This window comes from Sebastes fasciatus, chromosome 4 (assembly GCF_043250625.1).
Source record: "Sebastes fasciatus isolate fSebFas1 chromosome 4, fSebFas1.pri, whole genome shotgun sequence".
In the NCBI taxonomy this organism is placed as follows: domain Eukaryota; kingdom Metazoa; phylum Chordata; class Actinopteri; order Perciformes; family Sebastidae; genus Sebastes; species Sebastes fasciatus.
The window spans coordinates 36,622,737-36,642,321 of record NC_133798.1 but is presented as its reverse complement, the minus strand read 5'-3'; the positions used below and the strand labels follow the sequence as shown (position 1 = coordinate 36,642,321).

Here is a 19,585-nt window from a genome sequence, read left to right as displayed (position 1 = left end):
CTATAGGCATTTACTTTTTTTGACTGATAAGGGGTCTTCTTTGCACATTGCTTTGTAGTGATAAGCTGACCTTTGAGTTTATTTTGTGAAAAAATAAAGGAGAGAGAAAAAAAGTGTGTGGGTATTATAGTACCCAGAGCCAAAGGCAACATTCTCTGCAGTCTGGATGAACCATAACGGCCACTGAAGGTCATAAACTGTGAAGACAAAGGTTTTGTTATTGTAAGGGTAAATGAATAGCAGAAGTAGCCCAAGGCTTTGAGTATTTGTCTAAACTCAGTTTATAATGTTTGACTGTATGCCATATAAAACACTTAGCATACAAACACAAAAAAACCTTGAGTGATGCTGCTCCTTTGAAGACATTTATTGTCTCTAAACAAAGAAACCACAAAATTACAAAGAAATGTAAAAACTACAAAGCTTCCAACAATACAAATCTGCCCTTTTTACACGCTGTAAAATGAAGCTAAAAAAAAAAAATGGAGAAGCCGAGTTCAAATGTAGTTCAAGGGACAGCGAGACAAAAGCACATATCTTTATAGTCTTATCTTGAAAGGAACAGCACAAGTCCAGTGCAAACAGTGCAGAGCTGCCTTTCCATCATTTATTTCAATTGACTTCTTTGCTGCTGCTACAGAAGTATTATGAAAACATTTCAAGAGCTATTTTTAACTACTGAACAAGCAACTCTGTAAAAATGTTTTTAAAGCTCTGGGCACAGGTCGTTCTATTTCAGAGCATGTTTGACTGAAACATCAGCCTATTGGATGACTGATTTATACCTGTTGGAATCTGCCGGCTCTCGCCTTTCAAATCAAGATTTTTATTTTCATAAATAACTGTTTTTATTATAATATAAATAAACAATTGGTCCCTGATATTGTTGGCTGACTTAACACTTTTATTAAGTCAGTTTCAATACAATTTACGTTTTTATTAACAAATAGGTGTGGCCGGGCAAATGACAAAGTGTGAGAAAGAGAGTTACAGGGGTGAAAAGTGTATTTCTTTATTTGTTCATTTGTTACCTCAATGTAGAAAATGTGAAAGGGCTCCCACCAGCATTTGTTTTTAAATATATATATTTTTTTTTAGAGGGCGACCAGCGCCTCCCAGAGGGTGGTGCCCTATAGTCGACGTCTATATGGCCTATGCCTTTGACTGGCCATGGGAAAATGGTGTATACATTTTTATAAATTGTTTGTTAGAAGGAGGGTTGACTTTATAACATTCTTGCCTTTATCCTACAAAAATAAGAACATCATTTGTTGGTTATGTCATATTTTTTGGCAACAAATACTGGTCCTAAAAAGAATTCAGGATTGGTGAATGCTAAGAAGTTGGCTAAAGCAGCAAAAGCCAAAAAGATAGCTAAGATGAAAAATTCTAGTCAATCGAAATTGCAGATTGGAGCTAAACCAAGCCAGCCAAAATAGCTTTTGGAAGAGGCTTTTTCTGTTCTATTTTTGTTGAGAAAAATTAACTATAGTAAATAAAAACGACGGCGATATCAGCTGCCATCAATCAGAAAATATTTAAAGTTTAAAGAATAAAACCATAGGAGTTCACAAAGCCGGGATGTGTTATATCAATACATCCAGACTAGAGTAATAAAATCAAAGAGGATGTACAGAATGAAGCTGCAGGGCTTTAGTCAAATAAACCCTCAATAAACTTATTATGAGCTGGAGTCTATCAATAGATGCTGGTACTCCACACATTATTAAATGACTGAGGCAATGCACTGAATCAGCTCCTTTGATTAGACATTGCTTTAAATCAATAGACATGTATGGTTATTATTAGGGCTGTCCTCGACTTAGTCGACCAACACACAATATGATTTTGTCGACTAATCGATTAGATGATTTAATCAGCAGATCTGTAAAACTGAGTTTCTCCACAAAGAATCACACAATAGAAAAGAATAGATCTTTATTGTCATTGTGCTAAGAACAATGAAAATCTGTTAAGCGGTTCTTCTGCTGTGTGCAACATAAAAGTACGTAAATACGTAAAAACAACAAATAACAATGGAAGTAGAATATATATATATATACATATATATATATTTCAAGACAAGCGATGAGAAAAATTAGATAAAGTGATGAGTGCAATATTGGTTAAGTAGAAACACGGTGGTATAGCAGCAATATGTGCAATATGAAGTGTGTAGTGCGTATGAATGGGTGGATGGGATATTTGCTCACAGCAGTCAGTCTTTTTCAGACAAAACACAAAAGCACCACTTTAAATCTGAGAGATGTGCTCATAAGTTTCTTGTAAATAAGTCATTCAGCGTGAAAAAAAGCATCAAATATTACTAATCGACTAAAGAAATCTTCGTCGACGAAGACCAAAACGACCAATTAGTCGACTGAGAGGGGGTAACTCTATAAGATAATAGAAATGTCACCATCAGATATTGTGTGTATTCTATAATTAAATGAGCTTAGAATGTAAAATCATCTGTTTTCTTTCTGCTCTCTGCACACCTGACGTTCCATCAAACAGGAAAACGTAATGAAGTGTTTGTTTAGCTCATTGCTGTTAAAAGTTAAGTCTCTGAAAGGTCAGCTTACAGATACAAGCATAATGTGGCGGCGTGTGTCATTAGGTATAGGAAACAGTGGCTAACTCATCCAGGAAATCACTCCAGCCGGGCGTAACAAACAATGGCCAACTTCAAGTGGAGAAAACTGTTTTATGGGTGTAGCATGTGGCTGTGGGAGTCAAATTACCACGTATCCTCCTTCTAAAGGGGCCTGTGGTGAGGCCTGCAGCATCGGTCACATCAAAAGGATGAGTTTGTTCAGGTGAGTGGTCTGGGTGGGGATGGGGGTGGGGGGAGAGCAGTGAAATGGCCTTTACAGGTAAAACAAAAAAAACATCCAACCACGGCACAAAGGGCACAAAACTCTTGTAGTTGATTTCATGTTTTAACAGCAAGAAAAGAGGTAGTTTAAGGCTACATCCACACGCCTGAAAACACACATCACTTGACCATTCTCGTACACTGGGCATGCGCGCGTCGGTGTAAACAGGAAAGCAGATTGTCTACTCTGCGGTTGGTTGATTAGTTACAGAAAATACAACATCTTCTTCCTATAATAAATGTCTTGTTTGATACTTAAGCTCGTCCTCTAGCTTTCCCACACATGCCCTCAAACAGAGACAAATTTAGTAGAGAAAAACAAGTTTTATTTTTCAAACGCGGTCACAAGGCTGCTACTAGGTTACTGTAGTCTGTCTTTCTCTTTCTCTCTCTCACTCTCGCACACATCAAATGCACTTTAAAAAACAGTTAAGTGGTATCATATATACTTCAATATATACATTATAATTAAATAGATTGGAAAAGGGACAATGTACATTAATCAACATTCAAAGAAATGTAAATGTACCCAAGTTAGCCAAGAGGCTATAGCTTTCATCGGCAGTCCCTTTGCCAGATGTTGTTAGGCACCCTAGAATAATAGAAATAATAGTTTCTGCTCCACTACATTTGTCTGTTCAGGAATCATATTATACTTTTAAGTGTAAAGAAAAAGTTTGTGTCCGCACTGATGACTGTAGGCTACTCATACTGTACTTGTATTTTGTCAACGAATGTTGTTTAACTGTATTTTATATGCTTTTACCAATGTAGTCTTGCACATATTGCACGATATTTAACTCTGAGATGTAATGGATTAGAAATATAAAGTTGCATAATACCGAATTTATCTTTGCATTATCATGGCCTTTAAAACATTAGCTGATGATATCTGTTTGTCTGAGGAGCAGAAGTCAAGTTTCTCCAACTTGTCAAAGTAAATCTGTGACCAGTTTGAAACTGAGGAATAAGATGTGACAAGTGAAAAACTATTTTCAGTTCAGGGAGAGTTTGATGTCAGAAACTGAAGTCCTTTTAATCATCATAGCCTGTAATCCACTTTATTAAATACAAAGAATATTAATAAGATAAAAGTTGGTACTTTATTTAATAATTTGTGAGATACAGTTTGTTTTCTCTGCATATACTGCTTTAAAACAGGCTAATAAAAAGGGCCTTGTTGTAGTATGTACATTTCACCACTAGATGGAGCCAACACACAATACAGAGAGATTTCTCCCTACAATGATCACAGAGAAGGAATGTTTTTGATTCATGTTGATGATCAGGCTCAAAACGATGACAATGATCAGTAGGTAGGTGTGACATTAATCATAGCTCAACTTAAGAGACCAACCATCTTCATCTTGTCAGTTTTATGATTAAAAGAACAACAACAACCAAGAAAAAATGCTTTAAATTAGGCCTGTCAAAGTTAACGCGATTATGACGTGCCTAACCTATCAGTTTTAAAGCTGGAGTAAAGATACTGGCATCATCATAAACTAAAAAAATTAAGGAATCCATCGGTACCAACCATGTCATACTACAACATCAGCTTTAAAGCTAGAGCGAAGAATCTAGCATCATATGAAACTAGAAGGAATCCATCAGTATCAACTATGTCATACTAGCTTGTCATGAAGGAGGTTAAATAACGCTCCAAACTTACGCTACATTTTGGCGAGGATATAGCATGGCCATTTTCAAAGGGGTCCCTTGACCTCTGACCTCCAGATATGTGAATGAAAATGGGTTCTATGGGTACCCACGAGTCTCCCCTTTACAGACATGCCCACTTTATGATAATCACATGCAGTTTGGGGCAAGTCATAGTGAAGTCAGCACACTGACACACTGACAGCTGTTGTTGTCTGTTGGGCTGCAGTTTGCCATGTCATGCCATGATTTGAGCATATTATTTTTTGCTAAATGCAGTACCTGTGAGGGTTTCTGGACAAAATCTGTCATTGTTTTGTGTTGTTAATTGATTTCCAATAATAAATATATACATACATTTGCATAAAGCAGCATATTTGTCCACTCCCATGTTGATAAGAGTATTAAATACTTAATACGATTAATCAGGATTAAATATTTTAATCGATTGAGAGCCCTACTTTGAATTTATTTGAAAGACATACAAAAATCACACCAGCTGTATAAGGAGCAATTTTACCCCAAAGTCATTTATAGTAATTTGTCCCAATAACTAAATAGCCTTATGATGTCTTGTCTGTCCTCTCACATTATTTTGATGCAGAGAATATGTTTACAATTTAGTGAAATCAGGAAATTATTATTCATTATCGATAATAAGATTTGTCCTTTTGTGTGTCCAGGTGCTGCTTACCACCTAATGATATATGTCTATTTGTTGCATCATTAGAGCTGAATCACATGTCCAACCGGAGGGACTGAGCATCACCTGATTCAGAGACCTCTAATGGAACATGTGAATCATTTAGGCAGCCTGCTGCACACAGTGGGCATCCTGACACCCTCCACATGTGGTCTCACACTTTAAATCATGTGACTCTGACTGAGCATCGCTCACATGTCAAAATGTGCCCCATCATCATCCTAATCATGTGACATCATGGTGTCACAAGAAGGTGTCTGGTAAACAAAGAGTCACAGATTCAAACCCCTCAACAGAACAGCCACAATGTATTATTATTATTATTGAGCTGATATGTTCAATCAATCTCAGGAAAAGTTTAAATGAATTAAGTTATCGAATGATAGTAGATTACATCAGAAAACTTGTTTAACTCCAATTAAATTGCTTGATTATATCATGTCGTATTATGTGTTTTTACTTCTTGAAAGCCTAACCAGGGACAAGGTCTGTAAATTAGCTACGGCTAGAAGTCATACATGCATTGCATCAGTTGCACTTTATTAAATGAAATGTCTACATGTATTGTCCCTGTCAAATCAAAGAAAGAAAGAAATTTGCACATTAAAATATAAGATAAGAATAGATGCAATAAAACGCTATTGACCCAGAGGAAACTTATAGCATCACAACAACACAAGAAACAAACATGAGACGAACAAGATATTTAGTTAAATTGGACATAATATCTATATCTATATAAACTACAGCATGTTACCCAACACCAGTGTGCATACATTTAATGTATGTGCAATTTCCTGATATTCCACATCAGGCCTTTCTAACAAATTTCTTCACTAAAGACTGACGTCCAATGTTAAAAATATATGTAATATGAATTTAGGTGCTGCTGTCATTTTGCTGCAATTGCATGTTTAACCCTGAAAAGCCCAAATTAAATAAACACAATACTGTCTGGCTAGCCTAGTGGGCTCTCTACTAATCATACTAGGGATTAATACTCATTGACTATATAAATGTGGTCTTGAAGAAAAAATATTTAAATTTTTTTTACACTTAAAGCTTAAAGTGATGTTTGTAATTTTGCAATTGTGGGCCTCACAGGGAAGAGCTCGTAGTGCAGTACCTCTCCTGAGCCACTGAGGGTCGCTATGCACCTTTTATCCACTGCTATAGGCGTTGTCTGTCTGTTTGCTCCGACTGGATGTAGACTGCAGGCTGGAGACTCTGCAGACACTTTATGCACTCGAAGGTATTAATTGCATTGTTATGATGTTAAGGAAAGTTATAGTATGTTACAACAGAGTGAACTGAATGTGCATACTACTCTAATGATGCATGATATAATGCATAATCTGTTACACACCAATAATTATCCTGCACGCTTGCACACACACACACACACACACACACACACACACACACACACACACACACACACACACACACACACACACACACACACACACACACACACACATACACACACACACACACACACACACACACACACACACACACACACACATTAGCGGTGACAGCCGGATTGTGTCATTAAATCACTGCACTTTTGTGCGTAACCGCACCGTGCCACACTGAAACTGAACACCTGTTAATCCAGTGTGATACTGGTAGACTACTTTGTCTTTTCTTTTTGGTTACAGCAGCCTAAATTGAACATGACATGTCTTTTTCACTACAATTATTTTATTTGTTTGTTGATCTGCTAGAATTAAAAAAATAAAAAATAAATTCATCATTTCATGTTAGGAACAATTCTGCTCAAGAAGAAGAAGAAGAAGAAGAAGAAGTGCTTTGTTTAAAGAGTTGAAAACTGCTCAGCTGGTCTGAAATCATTAGTTATTTTATGACCTGCTTTCTGTCTAACTGTTGTTTACTTTGCTCATGTGTGTAAAACCAGAGCCTCTCTCTCAGTGTAAAACCCTGCAGACGGCTGAGTGGAGAGGAGCTCTGGTGTTATTGTGATGACAGAGAAAAGAAAGGAGAGTGTGTATTGGGACAGGAAGTCAAACATCGGACAGAGAATATAACCAGTGAGATAACATCTCCTATTTATTTCTATCAGCATATTAAAAAAAACACAAACCAATGATTATAAATTAGTGCTTTCATGTAACATAAGACGATCGATCCCCTATTAGTCCATTATCGAACAGAGCAGCACTTGTGCGGAAGAAGCAGGAAATAAAGTCCGATAATACACTGTAAACAATTGCTGTTAATTTACAGCAGGATTTCAACAGTATTAACCTGTTATTGCTAAAAAACAGTGCTTTACTGTTAATACAAAAGAAAACCTGTTATTTTACGCTCATAGGCCGTTTTTTAACTGACCTATAATGCATTCTTAAAAACATCACTTTACTGCTGATCAACTGTCTAAAGTATCATCAGTAACAGTTTCATGCAGTATATCTTTAATTCTGGGACCTGATCTGCTCATGTGAGGCTTGTACATTGTACATGATTGTAAAATCAGTGAATTAGCTTTATTGTTCTTTACTCACATGTTGTTCTGGTTTGCATTCTGTGAAACATTTAGGGAAAAGTGTCTACAAGTCTATTATAGCCTTTTTCCTAACAAGTGCCTTTAATTGTATTTAGTGTGACTATTCCTATGTCTGTAACCTGCTAAGTCTATTCATTTAGGCAAAAAATTATGTTTATTAAAATGTATGTAAAAAATAAATAGTGCATTAAAACAAATCAGTAAGATAATGTAAAATAAAGGTGAAAAAACAGCTACATAATGTATCTTTAAACAGTAAATTAACTGTAAAATATTGTGAAATTAATAATAAAAAAACAGTATATTTCATTAACAGTACAAAGCTGTAAATTTCAGCGACAGTATAATAATGTTAATTTTACATTTACATAAAGGCAACCCTGCTGCCAGTTCTTTGCTGTTATTTTACTGGGAAATTCTTAACAGTGTAGATGCACAGCCACCAGCAGCTGCTTGTTTAAGCACCCATACATAGGTGATCCAAAAAAATGCAGCTCCATCAGTTTTGACGCTGACATGGTGTTTATTATAAGGGGGTTGACGCTCTTATAATAAAGAAGCCAAGTCGCTGCGCTCTGCTCGGCGCACAGCCAAATGGGCACCAGGGGCTGATGGGAAATCAGGGGGGGGGGGGGTTGTGCGTGTTTTTTTTGGAGAGGGTTGGACTTAACATAGGCAACCAATGAGAGGAGTTGTTGGGGTTATATACTCCACATCACGCAGAAAAGGTGCATTTAAACAGAAGTGTGTGGTGGAGAGAGACGAGGAGAAAGAGACACTATCAACACAACAACAACAACACCTGATACTCTCTCATCAGGGATCAATCAGCCAAATAGGGCAAATCTTATTTTGTGTGTTTTTTTATTGGGAAGATTTTTTGGAGATGTCCAACGTACAGTTCTCATCGAGCAGCAGCGCTCTGGAGCTAACCCTGGTGGCCAGGAGGACGTTTCCTCTCCACAGACGCACCTCCGTCTGCCGCAGCCTCTTCGGACCGGTGGATCACGACGAGCTCAACCGGGAGATGAAAGTCAAGCTGCGGGAGATTTCCGACCGGGACCAGCAGAGATGGAACTTTAATTTCGAGGAAAACACCCCGCTGCTGGATGGGGATTACGAGTGGGAAGAGGTGTCCGTGGATAAGACTCCAGTGTTTTATCAGGACTGTGTGCAGAAAGGCAGGAGCAGGGTGCTGGAGACACCCGTCAAGCAGAGGCCATCCTCGGACTCTGTTCTCCTGGAGAGCCCTGATATGGATGTACTGGAGCGCCTTGCAGTGCCAGAGAGCAGCAGCAGCAGTAACAGCAGCAGTAGCAGCAGCACCAGCAGCAGCACCAGCAGCTCTCCATGCACGGTGGAGGTGAACCAGGAGAACCGCACAGACAAGCTCAACTCAGGGAAACGAGCTCACAGATTAGACCCGTGTGTTAGAAGCAAAAGAACAGCCACTACTGACACCAACAACGCACACATCACAGGTAAATATATGACATTTTCTCATGTTTTCTCAAATCTCATGTTTAGGATGTTTATTGGCTTCAGAGGTGCGCCCTATAGCTGTATCCAAAATTGTCTGTCGCTTTTTTTTTTTTTTTCGTGCGTTTTTTCATCTCAAAGTGGATTTATGTGTAATAATATTTATAATAATGTAAATATTTTTTTTTTGGTTTCTACAGACTTCTTCGTGAAACGAAAGAGAGCTGCTGCTGATAAAAAGTCGAACGATATGAGCGCTTGCCACCACTCTGTGTCTCCAATCCCGGTGGAACAAACTCCACGAAAGAGGATCCGTTGAAGGTATGAAGAATTATCTTATATCATAAACTGTTAAAATTATATAAAATCTATTTAAATCTAATATCTATTTATGAGAGTTCTGCTCTGTCACACCTCAGATGATTAAACTGTTAATTTATTAAGAGTTGTGTTTAGCCTGATTGCTGCTTTGGAATTAGAATTTAGAACTTAGAATTTAGAATTTAGAATTTAGAATTTAGAATTTAGTATTTAGTATTTAGAATTTAGAATTTCTGTTTTGTTTTTACTGCGTTACTTGGAAATGATGACGTGCGCCAAAAAAGGAAAAAAAGAAAAGAAAACGTAGGCAGTCTTATCTTGGAGAGGGGTGTGGGGGGAGTTTGTGGTGGTGAAATCGCAGTAGTAGTGATAGTAGTAGCTGTAGTAACACCAGTGGTTGGGGGGAGGGTGAATGTGCGTCACTATGTGGCGGGAAAAGGCTAGAGGAGAAAAAGGGTGACGCCTGCTGCTGCTGAGGTTACACATCTCCAGTTTCATCCAAAAAGCTGACGCGCGTCTTTTCTTTTCTGCTCTTTTCTGCAGAAAAACTGATCGTGTTTTGTTTCTTCTTTCAGGTGTTTTTGCACTATTTTGCCTGCGCTTTTTTTGAGGATCAAGACGAGGATGTTTCTCCCTGGTAGTTAAAGAAGGAGAAGAGAAAACAGGAGTTACGGTGTGGAGGAGAAAGATGCCCAGACGCTCCGGTTGCTTCGGCTCGGTGCGCAGCCTGGACACCGGACCAGACTCTCAGGACTGAACGGTTTGGGGGGTGGGTTGGGGGGTTTTAGGGGACAAAGAGGACATTTCTCCGAATGACTTCTATCCAGTACAAATGTAGCATTCATTGTTGCTTTTGCATACAGCCACTCGACAGTGTTAAAGGTCCCATATTGTAAAAAGTGAGATTTTCATGTATTTTACATTATAAAGCAGGTTTAAGTGCTTTATAAATACTGTTAAACTATCAAAACGCTCAATATAGGGAGAAATACACACAGCCTGTATTCAGAAATTGTGCGTTTGAAACAAGCTGTTAGGATTTCTGTCCATTTGTGATGTCACAAATATACAATATTTAGACCGTTATGCGGTTTTAAACATAAACATTCTAAATGTGTCCCAATTTATTTCCTGTTTGCAGTGTATGTAAATAACATCAGCTGACAGGAAGTAAACACTGAGCCAAACTTTTGCCTAGCAACACAATTCCGTTGCAATTCTGTTGAAATGCACTAAAACGGAGCGTTTCAGACAGAGGGGTGAATACAGGTATATTCAGACAGACAGTACGAGGAAAATAATGTGTTTTTTGAACATTACAGCATGTAAACATGTTCTAGTAGAAACACAAAATACAAGTATGAACCTGAAAATGAGCACGATATGGGACCTTTAAATGTTTTAACATCTGTGCAATCCTAAATTACTTTAAAAAAAGAATTGTCTACACTGGCCAAAAGTGTACAGCTTTATAGAGACAATAGCCTATAAATGTTTTTTATGTCTGTTCTGTTTTTTTTCTGTAAATGTAATATTTTAAGTCTATTCTAACTTATAATTTATTTATGTTTCTTTATATTTGTTAAAAAAATGCCTTGTTGATTTAGCCAAAGGGGCATATTTTTATTTTATTATTATTATTTCCATTTTGTGTTGTATTTTTGTTGTGATGTTTTTTTGCAATCATGTAGCTTACCCATCATAGTAGTCAACACTTGAAAAAAAATAGGTTTCTTTGTGTTTCTGAGCCGTTTTTTTTGTGTGTTTTCATACAAGTGCCCTAATTATGTCTTGTAAAAGATGAGAATAAAATATTTTTCACTTCAACTTTAAAGCAGATTTGTTGGTGTGTTTTGTCCCCGTGGGTGTTTTTGAAACCAGATGTGAGTCGAATTAGTCTTGAAACTGAAAACTGAGAAAAGAGACTGTGGCATCTTTGTGTTGTCTGGTTTCTGCCTCGAAGTGTTTTTCTTTTGTTATTTCAGAATTCAGAAAAACAGCTTTCATTAAATGCAGCCTATACTTTCTCCTCTTAAGAATTGTAAAGATGATTTATTATAAACTGGGGGAAAAAAAAGTTTGGAAACTTGTGTTTGGTCTATTATACCTCTGTTGTTACAACGCTAACTGGCATTGTATTTTACATCGTTGGAAAGCCTGTTTATTGACCTTCACAATGATGTCCAACTTGTAAGGATCATGCATTTGTGGGATGAGCAGCACATTATTGATTATGTGGGTAGCACCCAAGAAAAACTTGCCAAAATGCTCTGCCAATGGTAAACAGTGTATTCTCATAAGGCTACCAGGAAGCCTGCAATGAACTTCAATGAATAAAGTGTAAAATAGCCAATATGTCTTGTTTGTTCCTTGTTACTGATAGATAGTTCAATCATCCAATCCACCAAACAACTCAAAACAAGAGTCAATACCAACAGGAGAATACACTGTTTACCATTGGCAGAGCATTTTGGCAAATTTTTCTTGGGTGCTACCCACATAATCAATAATGTGCTGCTCATCCCACAAATGCATGATCCTTACAAGTTGGACATCATTGTGAAGGTAAATAAACAGGCTTTCCAACCATGTAATATACAATGCCAATTAGCATTGTAACAACAGAGAAATAATCCACCAAAACACAAGTTTCCAAATTTTTTCCCCCAGTTTATTTCACACAAGTATTGCTGCACAGAACGCACAATAAACACCACCAAGAAACCTGAGCAGTGTGATCGCAGACATTTATGACTCTGCAGCTACTTTCATTGAGCTCCACCTCTATCTGTCTGCACTCTGTGCGCTCGTATCTACCTTGCTGGGGGGAAAAAGGCATTGAGACGTGCAGCCTTGGGCCGCATGGCAGCTGCGGGATATAGGCTGGGATTTAAAGGCCCTTTCGCCCCTCTAAAGAAGCAGCAGCTGCCTTTGGATCCCCGCTTTGTCCGCCACGGAGACACCCCCACATCCACCCCAAAACACTCAACAAGCCCTCTAAAGACCCACTCTCACACACTGTTTACCCCGGCGTGGATACACCGGGCGTGGAGGCCACCTGCCAGAGCTGGAAAAAGAAAACTACTAGTCTTTGTAATTGTCCTTTTTTCTATTGAAACAAACCATTCAACAGGTCATACTTGCAAGTTTACCCTTAATTGAAAGAAGCCAAATGCAGCAGTGGCCAGTTGCACACGCAGGAAACAAAAAAAGGCACATTTCATAATTTTCCATAAGTTTTCTCCAATGTGTTTGAATTGCTTTGACTGTCTGACATTGAATGTTTTGATGAAAATGGAGACTTTTGATGGCCAGGGGTGACTTTGTCAGCTCCATGCAGCCATAAGCTCTGACGGGCTTGTTCTGATTTCCAACACAAAGCGCTCTCCGGCTCCATTCTTTCCTTTTTGTTGCCATATGGCAAATCCATGTAGACATAGCCAAGACCCATTCAGTCAGCCACAGAATGTCCTGCATCAGAGAACAAAAGACACTTTGTCTGGCTGCTCTATTGATACGAATGGGGCAAAAAAAAAAAAATATTATAATTAATCTATGGCTATATCCAGCTAATTAACGCCCATATGCCCACGGGGAGCTGGACGGGGCCATTCAGTGTAGTTTTAAATTCTCAATAGTTTACATGTTAAAGACAACAGCTGTTCATGTGTTACTTTAATGAAGTCTCCCTTCTATGCTGGAGACTGGACACATTCAAGGGCTCAAGTCCCCCCTCGGAGTTAAAGGGGTCATCTTCTTTCATTTGTCTCTACAGCTGTGCAACTATATAAAATTTGTCCCAATAAATAGAACTTTAAATCGCTTTCTCAAAAAAAAAGGTATTGAATTTGAAGCTTTACATGAGAGGCCAGAGGTTAAGGCCTGAAATTCAACTCAATAAACTTCTCTTTAATCAGGAAAAAAATATCTATATTTTAAATCATTTTAATCAGACTGTCCATGCATACTAAGTGGGATTTGTCATAAAGATTAATGAGCTTCTATATGCCAATAAGGCCTTAATATTTTGTGACAGGATGGACTCTGCAGAATAAGACCATTATATCTTAATTCAGCTCTGCTGTATGTATGATGGGCATAAAGGAAAGAGATGACAGCTAACATACAGACCTCATTAACAAGCCCACCAGAATAGAATATAATTAAACAACCAGCTGCTGATGGAGGGAATCATTACTAGCCCCCAATCTGACCTTTAACTCACAGTTTGTCTCAGTCATCAGTAAAATCATAATCAAATGTTGTAATATACTAAATCTACTATATAACATATATGTAACATTACCGAGTTATGCTGTTTTAAGTGACATAATAAAAATGAAATAGATCTTTTAGTCTGCAATATTGCTTCAACAAAAGCATTTTATTAAAAGCACAATACCTTATAACCTGACTTCATTATCAATATTGCTTCAACAAAAGCATTTTATTAAAAGCACAATACCTTATAACCTGACTTCATTATCAATATTGCTTCAACAAAAGCATTTTATTAAAAGCACAATACCTTATAACCTGACTTCATTATCAATATTGCTTCAACAAAAGCATTTTATTAAAAGCACAATACCTTATAACCTGACTTCATTATCAATATTGCTTCAACAAAAGCATTTTATTAAAAGCACAATACCTTATAACCTGACTTCATTATCAATATTGCTTCAACAAAAGCATTTTATTAAAAGCACAATACCTTATAACCTGACTTCATTATCAATATTACTTCAACAAAAGCATTTTATTAAAAGCACAATACTTTATAACCTGACTTCATTATCAATATTACTTCAACAAAAGCATTTTATTAAAAGCACAATACCTTATAACCTGACTTCATTATCAATATTACTTCAACAAAAGCATTTTATTAAAAGCACAATACCTTATAACCTGACTTCATTATCAATATTACTTCAACAAAAGCATTTTATTAAAAGCACAATACTTTATAACCTGACTTCATTCCTTTCAATTAGATCAAATTTAATAAATTAATATAAATATAATAAGTTAAATTTAAAATATATTTTACAATATTGTATTCCATTCTAAAAAAAAGTGTGTAAAAAATAAAACAGGGAGGCAAACAGTTTTCATTTTGTGTCATTTATTTTGAAACTGAGTGATAAAAACGTGCCAAAAAAGGAACGAATAAATTAATATCTTTTCGATCTTTTTTTTATCAGTGTATTGAAATAAGTGATGAGTAATGTTATATATATAAATATATATAAATATAGACGATCATAAAAGTGAATGCAGGCACACTGAGTCTGTTAATTCTATCTTTAGTAATGAACCACACTAATAAAATCGCCTCAGTTCTCAGTAAAATGCGTCCAAAATGTTGCTCCTTTATGGGTCTGAAGTGGTTTTCCATGCAGCCACTTTCTCCACATATATACAGTGGCTTTGAGCTGCTTCATGCAAATGTAACAACTAAAAATATAATTTCATTTGTTGAAAGAAAAAAAAAAAATCGCATTTTCCTCTAAAAAAACACACACAATTAACGTCCCAGTCTGCAGAGGCTGCAATTAAATATAGAAAAGGAGGAAAAATCAGCCGAGAGGGGGAATTAGCATTTTCCATGACCATCTGGCATCGTTGCAGGCGACAGGGAACAAAGAAGAGCTGGATGGAGAGAAGAGGAGAGGAGAGGCGAGTGTGCCATCGCATTGACCTGCAAATGAGGCTTTGTCACCGAGTTAAAGCTCCCTGACCCCCTTTTACCCCCCTCACCAACAAAATACTGCTGCTTTTTTTGAACCTATAGCGAAACAAATGAGGCCTGGATTCAGGTCTGAGTGTGTTTAGGGAGCTGCAGATCAAAACAATTATTGGGGAAAGTGCAAACAGTCTGCAGGTCTGTTTCAAGTGTTGCGAGGCTAATTCAAATCAAACAATTTCCAATATTCATTTCGTAGATTTTCTAAAATGAAGGTGCACTGTTAAGAATTTCCCAGTAAAATAACAGTAAAGAACTGTCAGCAGGGTTGCCTTTATGTTACTGTCAAATTAACATTATTATACTGTCGCTGAAATTTACAGCTTTGTACTGTTAATTAAAAATACTGTTTTTTTTAATTAATTTCACAGTATTTTACAGTTAATTTACTGTTTAAAGATACATTATGTAGCTGTTTTTTCACCTTTCTTTGACATTATCTTACTCATTTGTTTTAATGCACTATTTATTTTTTACATACATTTTAATAAACAGTATTTTTTGCCTAGATGAATAGACTTAGCAGGTTACATACATAGGAATAGTCACACTAAATACAGTTAAAGGCTATAATAGACTTGTTGACACGTTTCCCAAAATGGGTGTCTCTAGCTGGCTACAAGCACAGAATGCAAACCAGAACAACATGTGAGTGAAGAACAATAAAGCTATTTCACTGATTTTACAATCATGTGCAATGTACACGCCTCACATGAGCAGATCAGGTCCCAGAATTAAAGATATACTGCATGAAACTGTTACTGATGATACTTTAGACAGTTGATCAGCAGTAAAGTGATGTTTTTAAGAATGCATTATAGTTCAGTTAGAAAAACAGCCTATGAGCGTAATTTAACAGGTTTTCTTTTGTATTAACAGTAAAGCACTGTTTTTAGCAATAACAGGTTAATACTGTTGAAATCCTGCTGTAAATTAACAGCAATTGTTTACAGTGTAAGATGTTCAGGTGTTTTAAGGCCTTAAAGGTCCCATATTATGCTCATTTTCATGTTCATACTTGTATTTTGTGTTTCTACTAGAACATGTTTACATGCTGTAATGTTAAAAACAAACTTTATTTTCCTCATACTGTCTGCCTGAATATACCTGTATTTACCCTCTGTCTGAAACGCTCCGTTTTAGTGCATTTCAACGGAATTGCAACGGAATTGCGTTGCTAGACAACAGTTTGGGTCCATGTTTATTTCCTGTCAGCTGATGTTATTTACATACACTGCAACATGAAATAAACTGGGACACATTTAGAATGTTTATGTTTAAACCATGTAATGGTCTAAATATTGTATATTTGTGACATCACAAATGGACAGAAATCCTAACAGCTTGTTTCAAAAGCACAATTTCTAAATACGGGCTGTGACTATTTCTCTGTATATTGAGTGTTTTGATAGTTTAACAGTATTTATAAAGCACCTAAACCTGCTTTATAATATAGAAGACATGAAAATCTCACTTTTTACAATATGGGACCTTTAAATAACACAAATGACTGAAACACAAACTGAATGATGTTATAATGTGGATATATTTTATTGCAAGCTGTGCTTTGACCTCCTGATGACTGTGGCCTGTGGAGCCACTTTACGCACCAAAAAGGCCTCTTTTATTTTGTCTTTTATGCATTTCCTACACAAGCCTCGCTTTTATTTCACGATTAATATCAATCACAGAGGAACATTCAGCTTAATGGAAATAATTCATCATAATTCTTCTGTTCGTTTCTCTCTTTTTTTGTTGTTGCCTTGATTCTTGTGTCCTGGGATCTTCAGTGCAATGACATAAAAGTGCACAGAGGGTGTTTTGGGGGTGGGGTGGGGAGGGATTGGGGGGCTGTTTGTCGGATTGTTGGACACCTGTGACCCCCCAATTACCTCCCTCCACTCCACTAGTGAAGGAGGCAGACAGAGGCCCACGTGTTTGCATAAAGGTGATTGTATCCGGAGGAGGGATCTACTGTTTGTCTGTCTCTCTCTATGTGTGTTTGTGCGTCTCTCTCTCTCTTTCTTTCTTTCTTTCTTTCTTTCTTTCTTTCTTTCTTTCTTTCTTTCTTTCTTTCTTTCTTTCTTTGTGTGCATGTGTGTGTGTGTGTCAGATACAAATTGGTGATGTGCCTCAAACAACAAATACTGCACAATCATAAAAGTACAGATATACAGATCCTTATTGGAATATTACAGAAGATTAACAACGACACGTTACAAATACAATAAACCCTCTAAAAAGTTCATATAGAGCAAATTTCATTGATTAAGTCCTAAAAACATTTTATTAGACAGCAGAAGAAGAATTTGAGAATATTATAGAACTATAATGTCATAATTGTGATAACAATAAATACTAAATATTAGGCTAGAATGAAGCCACAGCACAGCTTCAGTATTAAACAGTTTTAATGTGTTTTACTCTTAGAATATATACAATATATTTTGAATATCATTGGGCCAATAAATACCATAAAGTACACTAACCGAATAACAAAAAGGCCCTTTAACCAATAATATAGAACTTTTGTAGGTCAACTTATTGTTGTTTTGGTTTCTTCTAGACGCAGACGTGCTGCAGTGTTTCTCTTTTTTTTCCTCTCCTCTCCTTTAGGCCTTTTTTCTCTTTACATCCACTCAGTATTCATGCCTGTGGATAACAAAGAGCACGGCTCAATCCACGCAGGAGGCGGTGTGACAGGGAACTCGTGGCAGCTTTTCAAATATCTTCTTTCTGTCTCCTCCTTTTCTTTGCATCGAGACTTTGGTCTCGGTTGGAACTGGAGGGAGAGGGAGGAGGAGGAAGAGGAGGGGTTAATCAGCCTCCCACCTCAATCTCTAATTCACTTTGCTCTCCCCACGCATCAAGGGGATCGGATTTAACACTGGCCAGAAGAAAAGCAGATCCTTTACAATGTTTCACAACGTGATGGAGCGAGCGAGCGGCTTAATGTCCAGTCTGGGCTGCTGTCTGCACTGCAAACATACACAGCACACTGTATAGAGAGCTGCTTGAATTGTTGAGGTTTAAACTCTAGTTTTTCTTGAGAAATATATTGTGAAAGTGACTTTTAAAATGTGTTTTGAACATTATCTGTCATTATAAATGCAGAACATTTGATAAATATTTCACAAGAAAGTTTTTTATCACATTTTGAGCTTGTTAAAATTAATGTTTTATAACCTTTTGGCCAAACTGTTCATTTACTTTCTGCAGTATGGCTTTGCATTTGGAATAATTCACTTATTAACCTGCAGCTTTGGAGAGATTTGCAAGAAATGCATGCATGCACACTGCAAAAAATTATCCATTTTAACAGGTAATTTGCTCCAAATATTGGCCGTAAAATATTGTGTTAAAACGTGTGCCTCTTGCATACTCTCATTCTGTTTCTTGTTTGTGATAAATAGCTTTAAAATTGATAAAGATAAACTTCTCCACCTCAAAGACATTTATTATATTACAAAGGAAGCAACGGGGCAACACTGAGGCCTGGGATCTCAACACATTACGATTTTTTTTTTTGGACTAATTGTCTTAAGGCGGACATTTTTTCCAGTGTGAAGACCATCAATTAAAGGATGTCGATTCTTTTGTATTGACCGCCAGTTTTCCCGCCTGAAAAGGTGAAGAGGTCACGCTATTGATTTGTGCACCAAACAGCACTGAATTCCCTCATCGTCCTCATTCCACCACAGAAACATCCAACATGTTTTCACATGTCAAAAAATGCTCAAACTTGTGTATGATAATTTACACTGACAAAAATACAGTGCTAATGCTTTAGTATTAGCCTATTGTAGGCCTACATTAGGCTACACTGTATGTGTCTAATTATTTAAAACAGAGATATATTGAAACCCTCTCTGTATTAAAAGTAATTTATAATAATATGTCCATGGATATTTTAGCTTTAGCTTATAGTTAATATGCTTAATATACTTATAATTAAACATGAAAGTAGGCACATGAAAGTAGTTAGCCTACATGTCAACATGTCAAGCAGGAAACATTTAGCTAAAGTCAATCTACATTTCTTTCACCCAACTCTTCACCACTAAACAAACAACATCAGTTGAAGGACTCTGCTCATTAATGTTAACAAGTGTCCTTGAGAAAGACACTGATTCCTGTTTGATTGATCCTGTAGCTGACCCTGAGCTGCACTTACACAAACACACCGGCACCATCAATACATTACCATTAACATATGGTGTGTGTGTGTGTGTGTGTGTGTGTGTTTTAAGAGTGTTGCATTCC

The 19,585-nt window shown here is 36.9% G+C and overlaps 1 protein-coding gene across 1 annotated transcript; it reads left to right on the top strand.

Annotated features, from left to right (window-relative positions):
• The first annotated feature begins 8,488 nt into the window (after window positions 1-8,488).
• Window positions 8,489-11,404, top strand: LOC141766798 (uncharacterized). The gene is made up of 3 exons (XM_074633958.1): window positions 8,489-9,251; window positions 9,450-9,570; window positions 10,146-11,404. The coding sequence occupies exons 1-2, from the start codon at window positions 8,657-8,659 to the stop codon at window positions 9,566-9,568; spliced, it is 714 nt and encodes a 237-aa protein (XP_074490059.1). The 5' UTR covers window positions 8,489-8,656; the 3' UTR covers window positions 9,569-9,570; window positions 10,146-11,404.
• The last annotated feature ends 8,181 nt before the right edge of the window (window positions 11,405-19,585 follow it).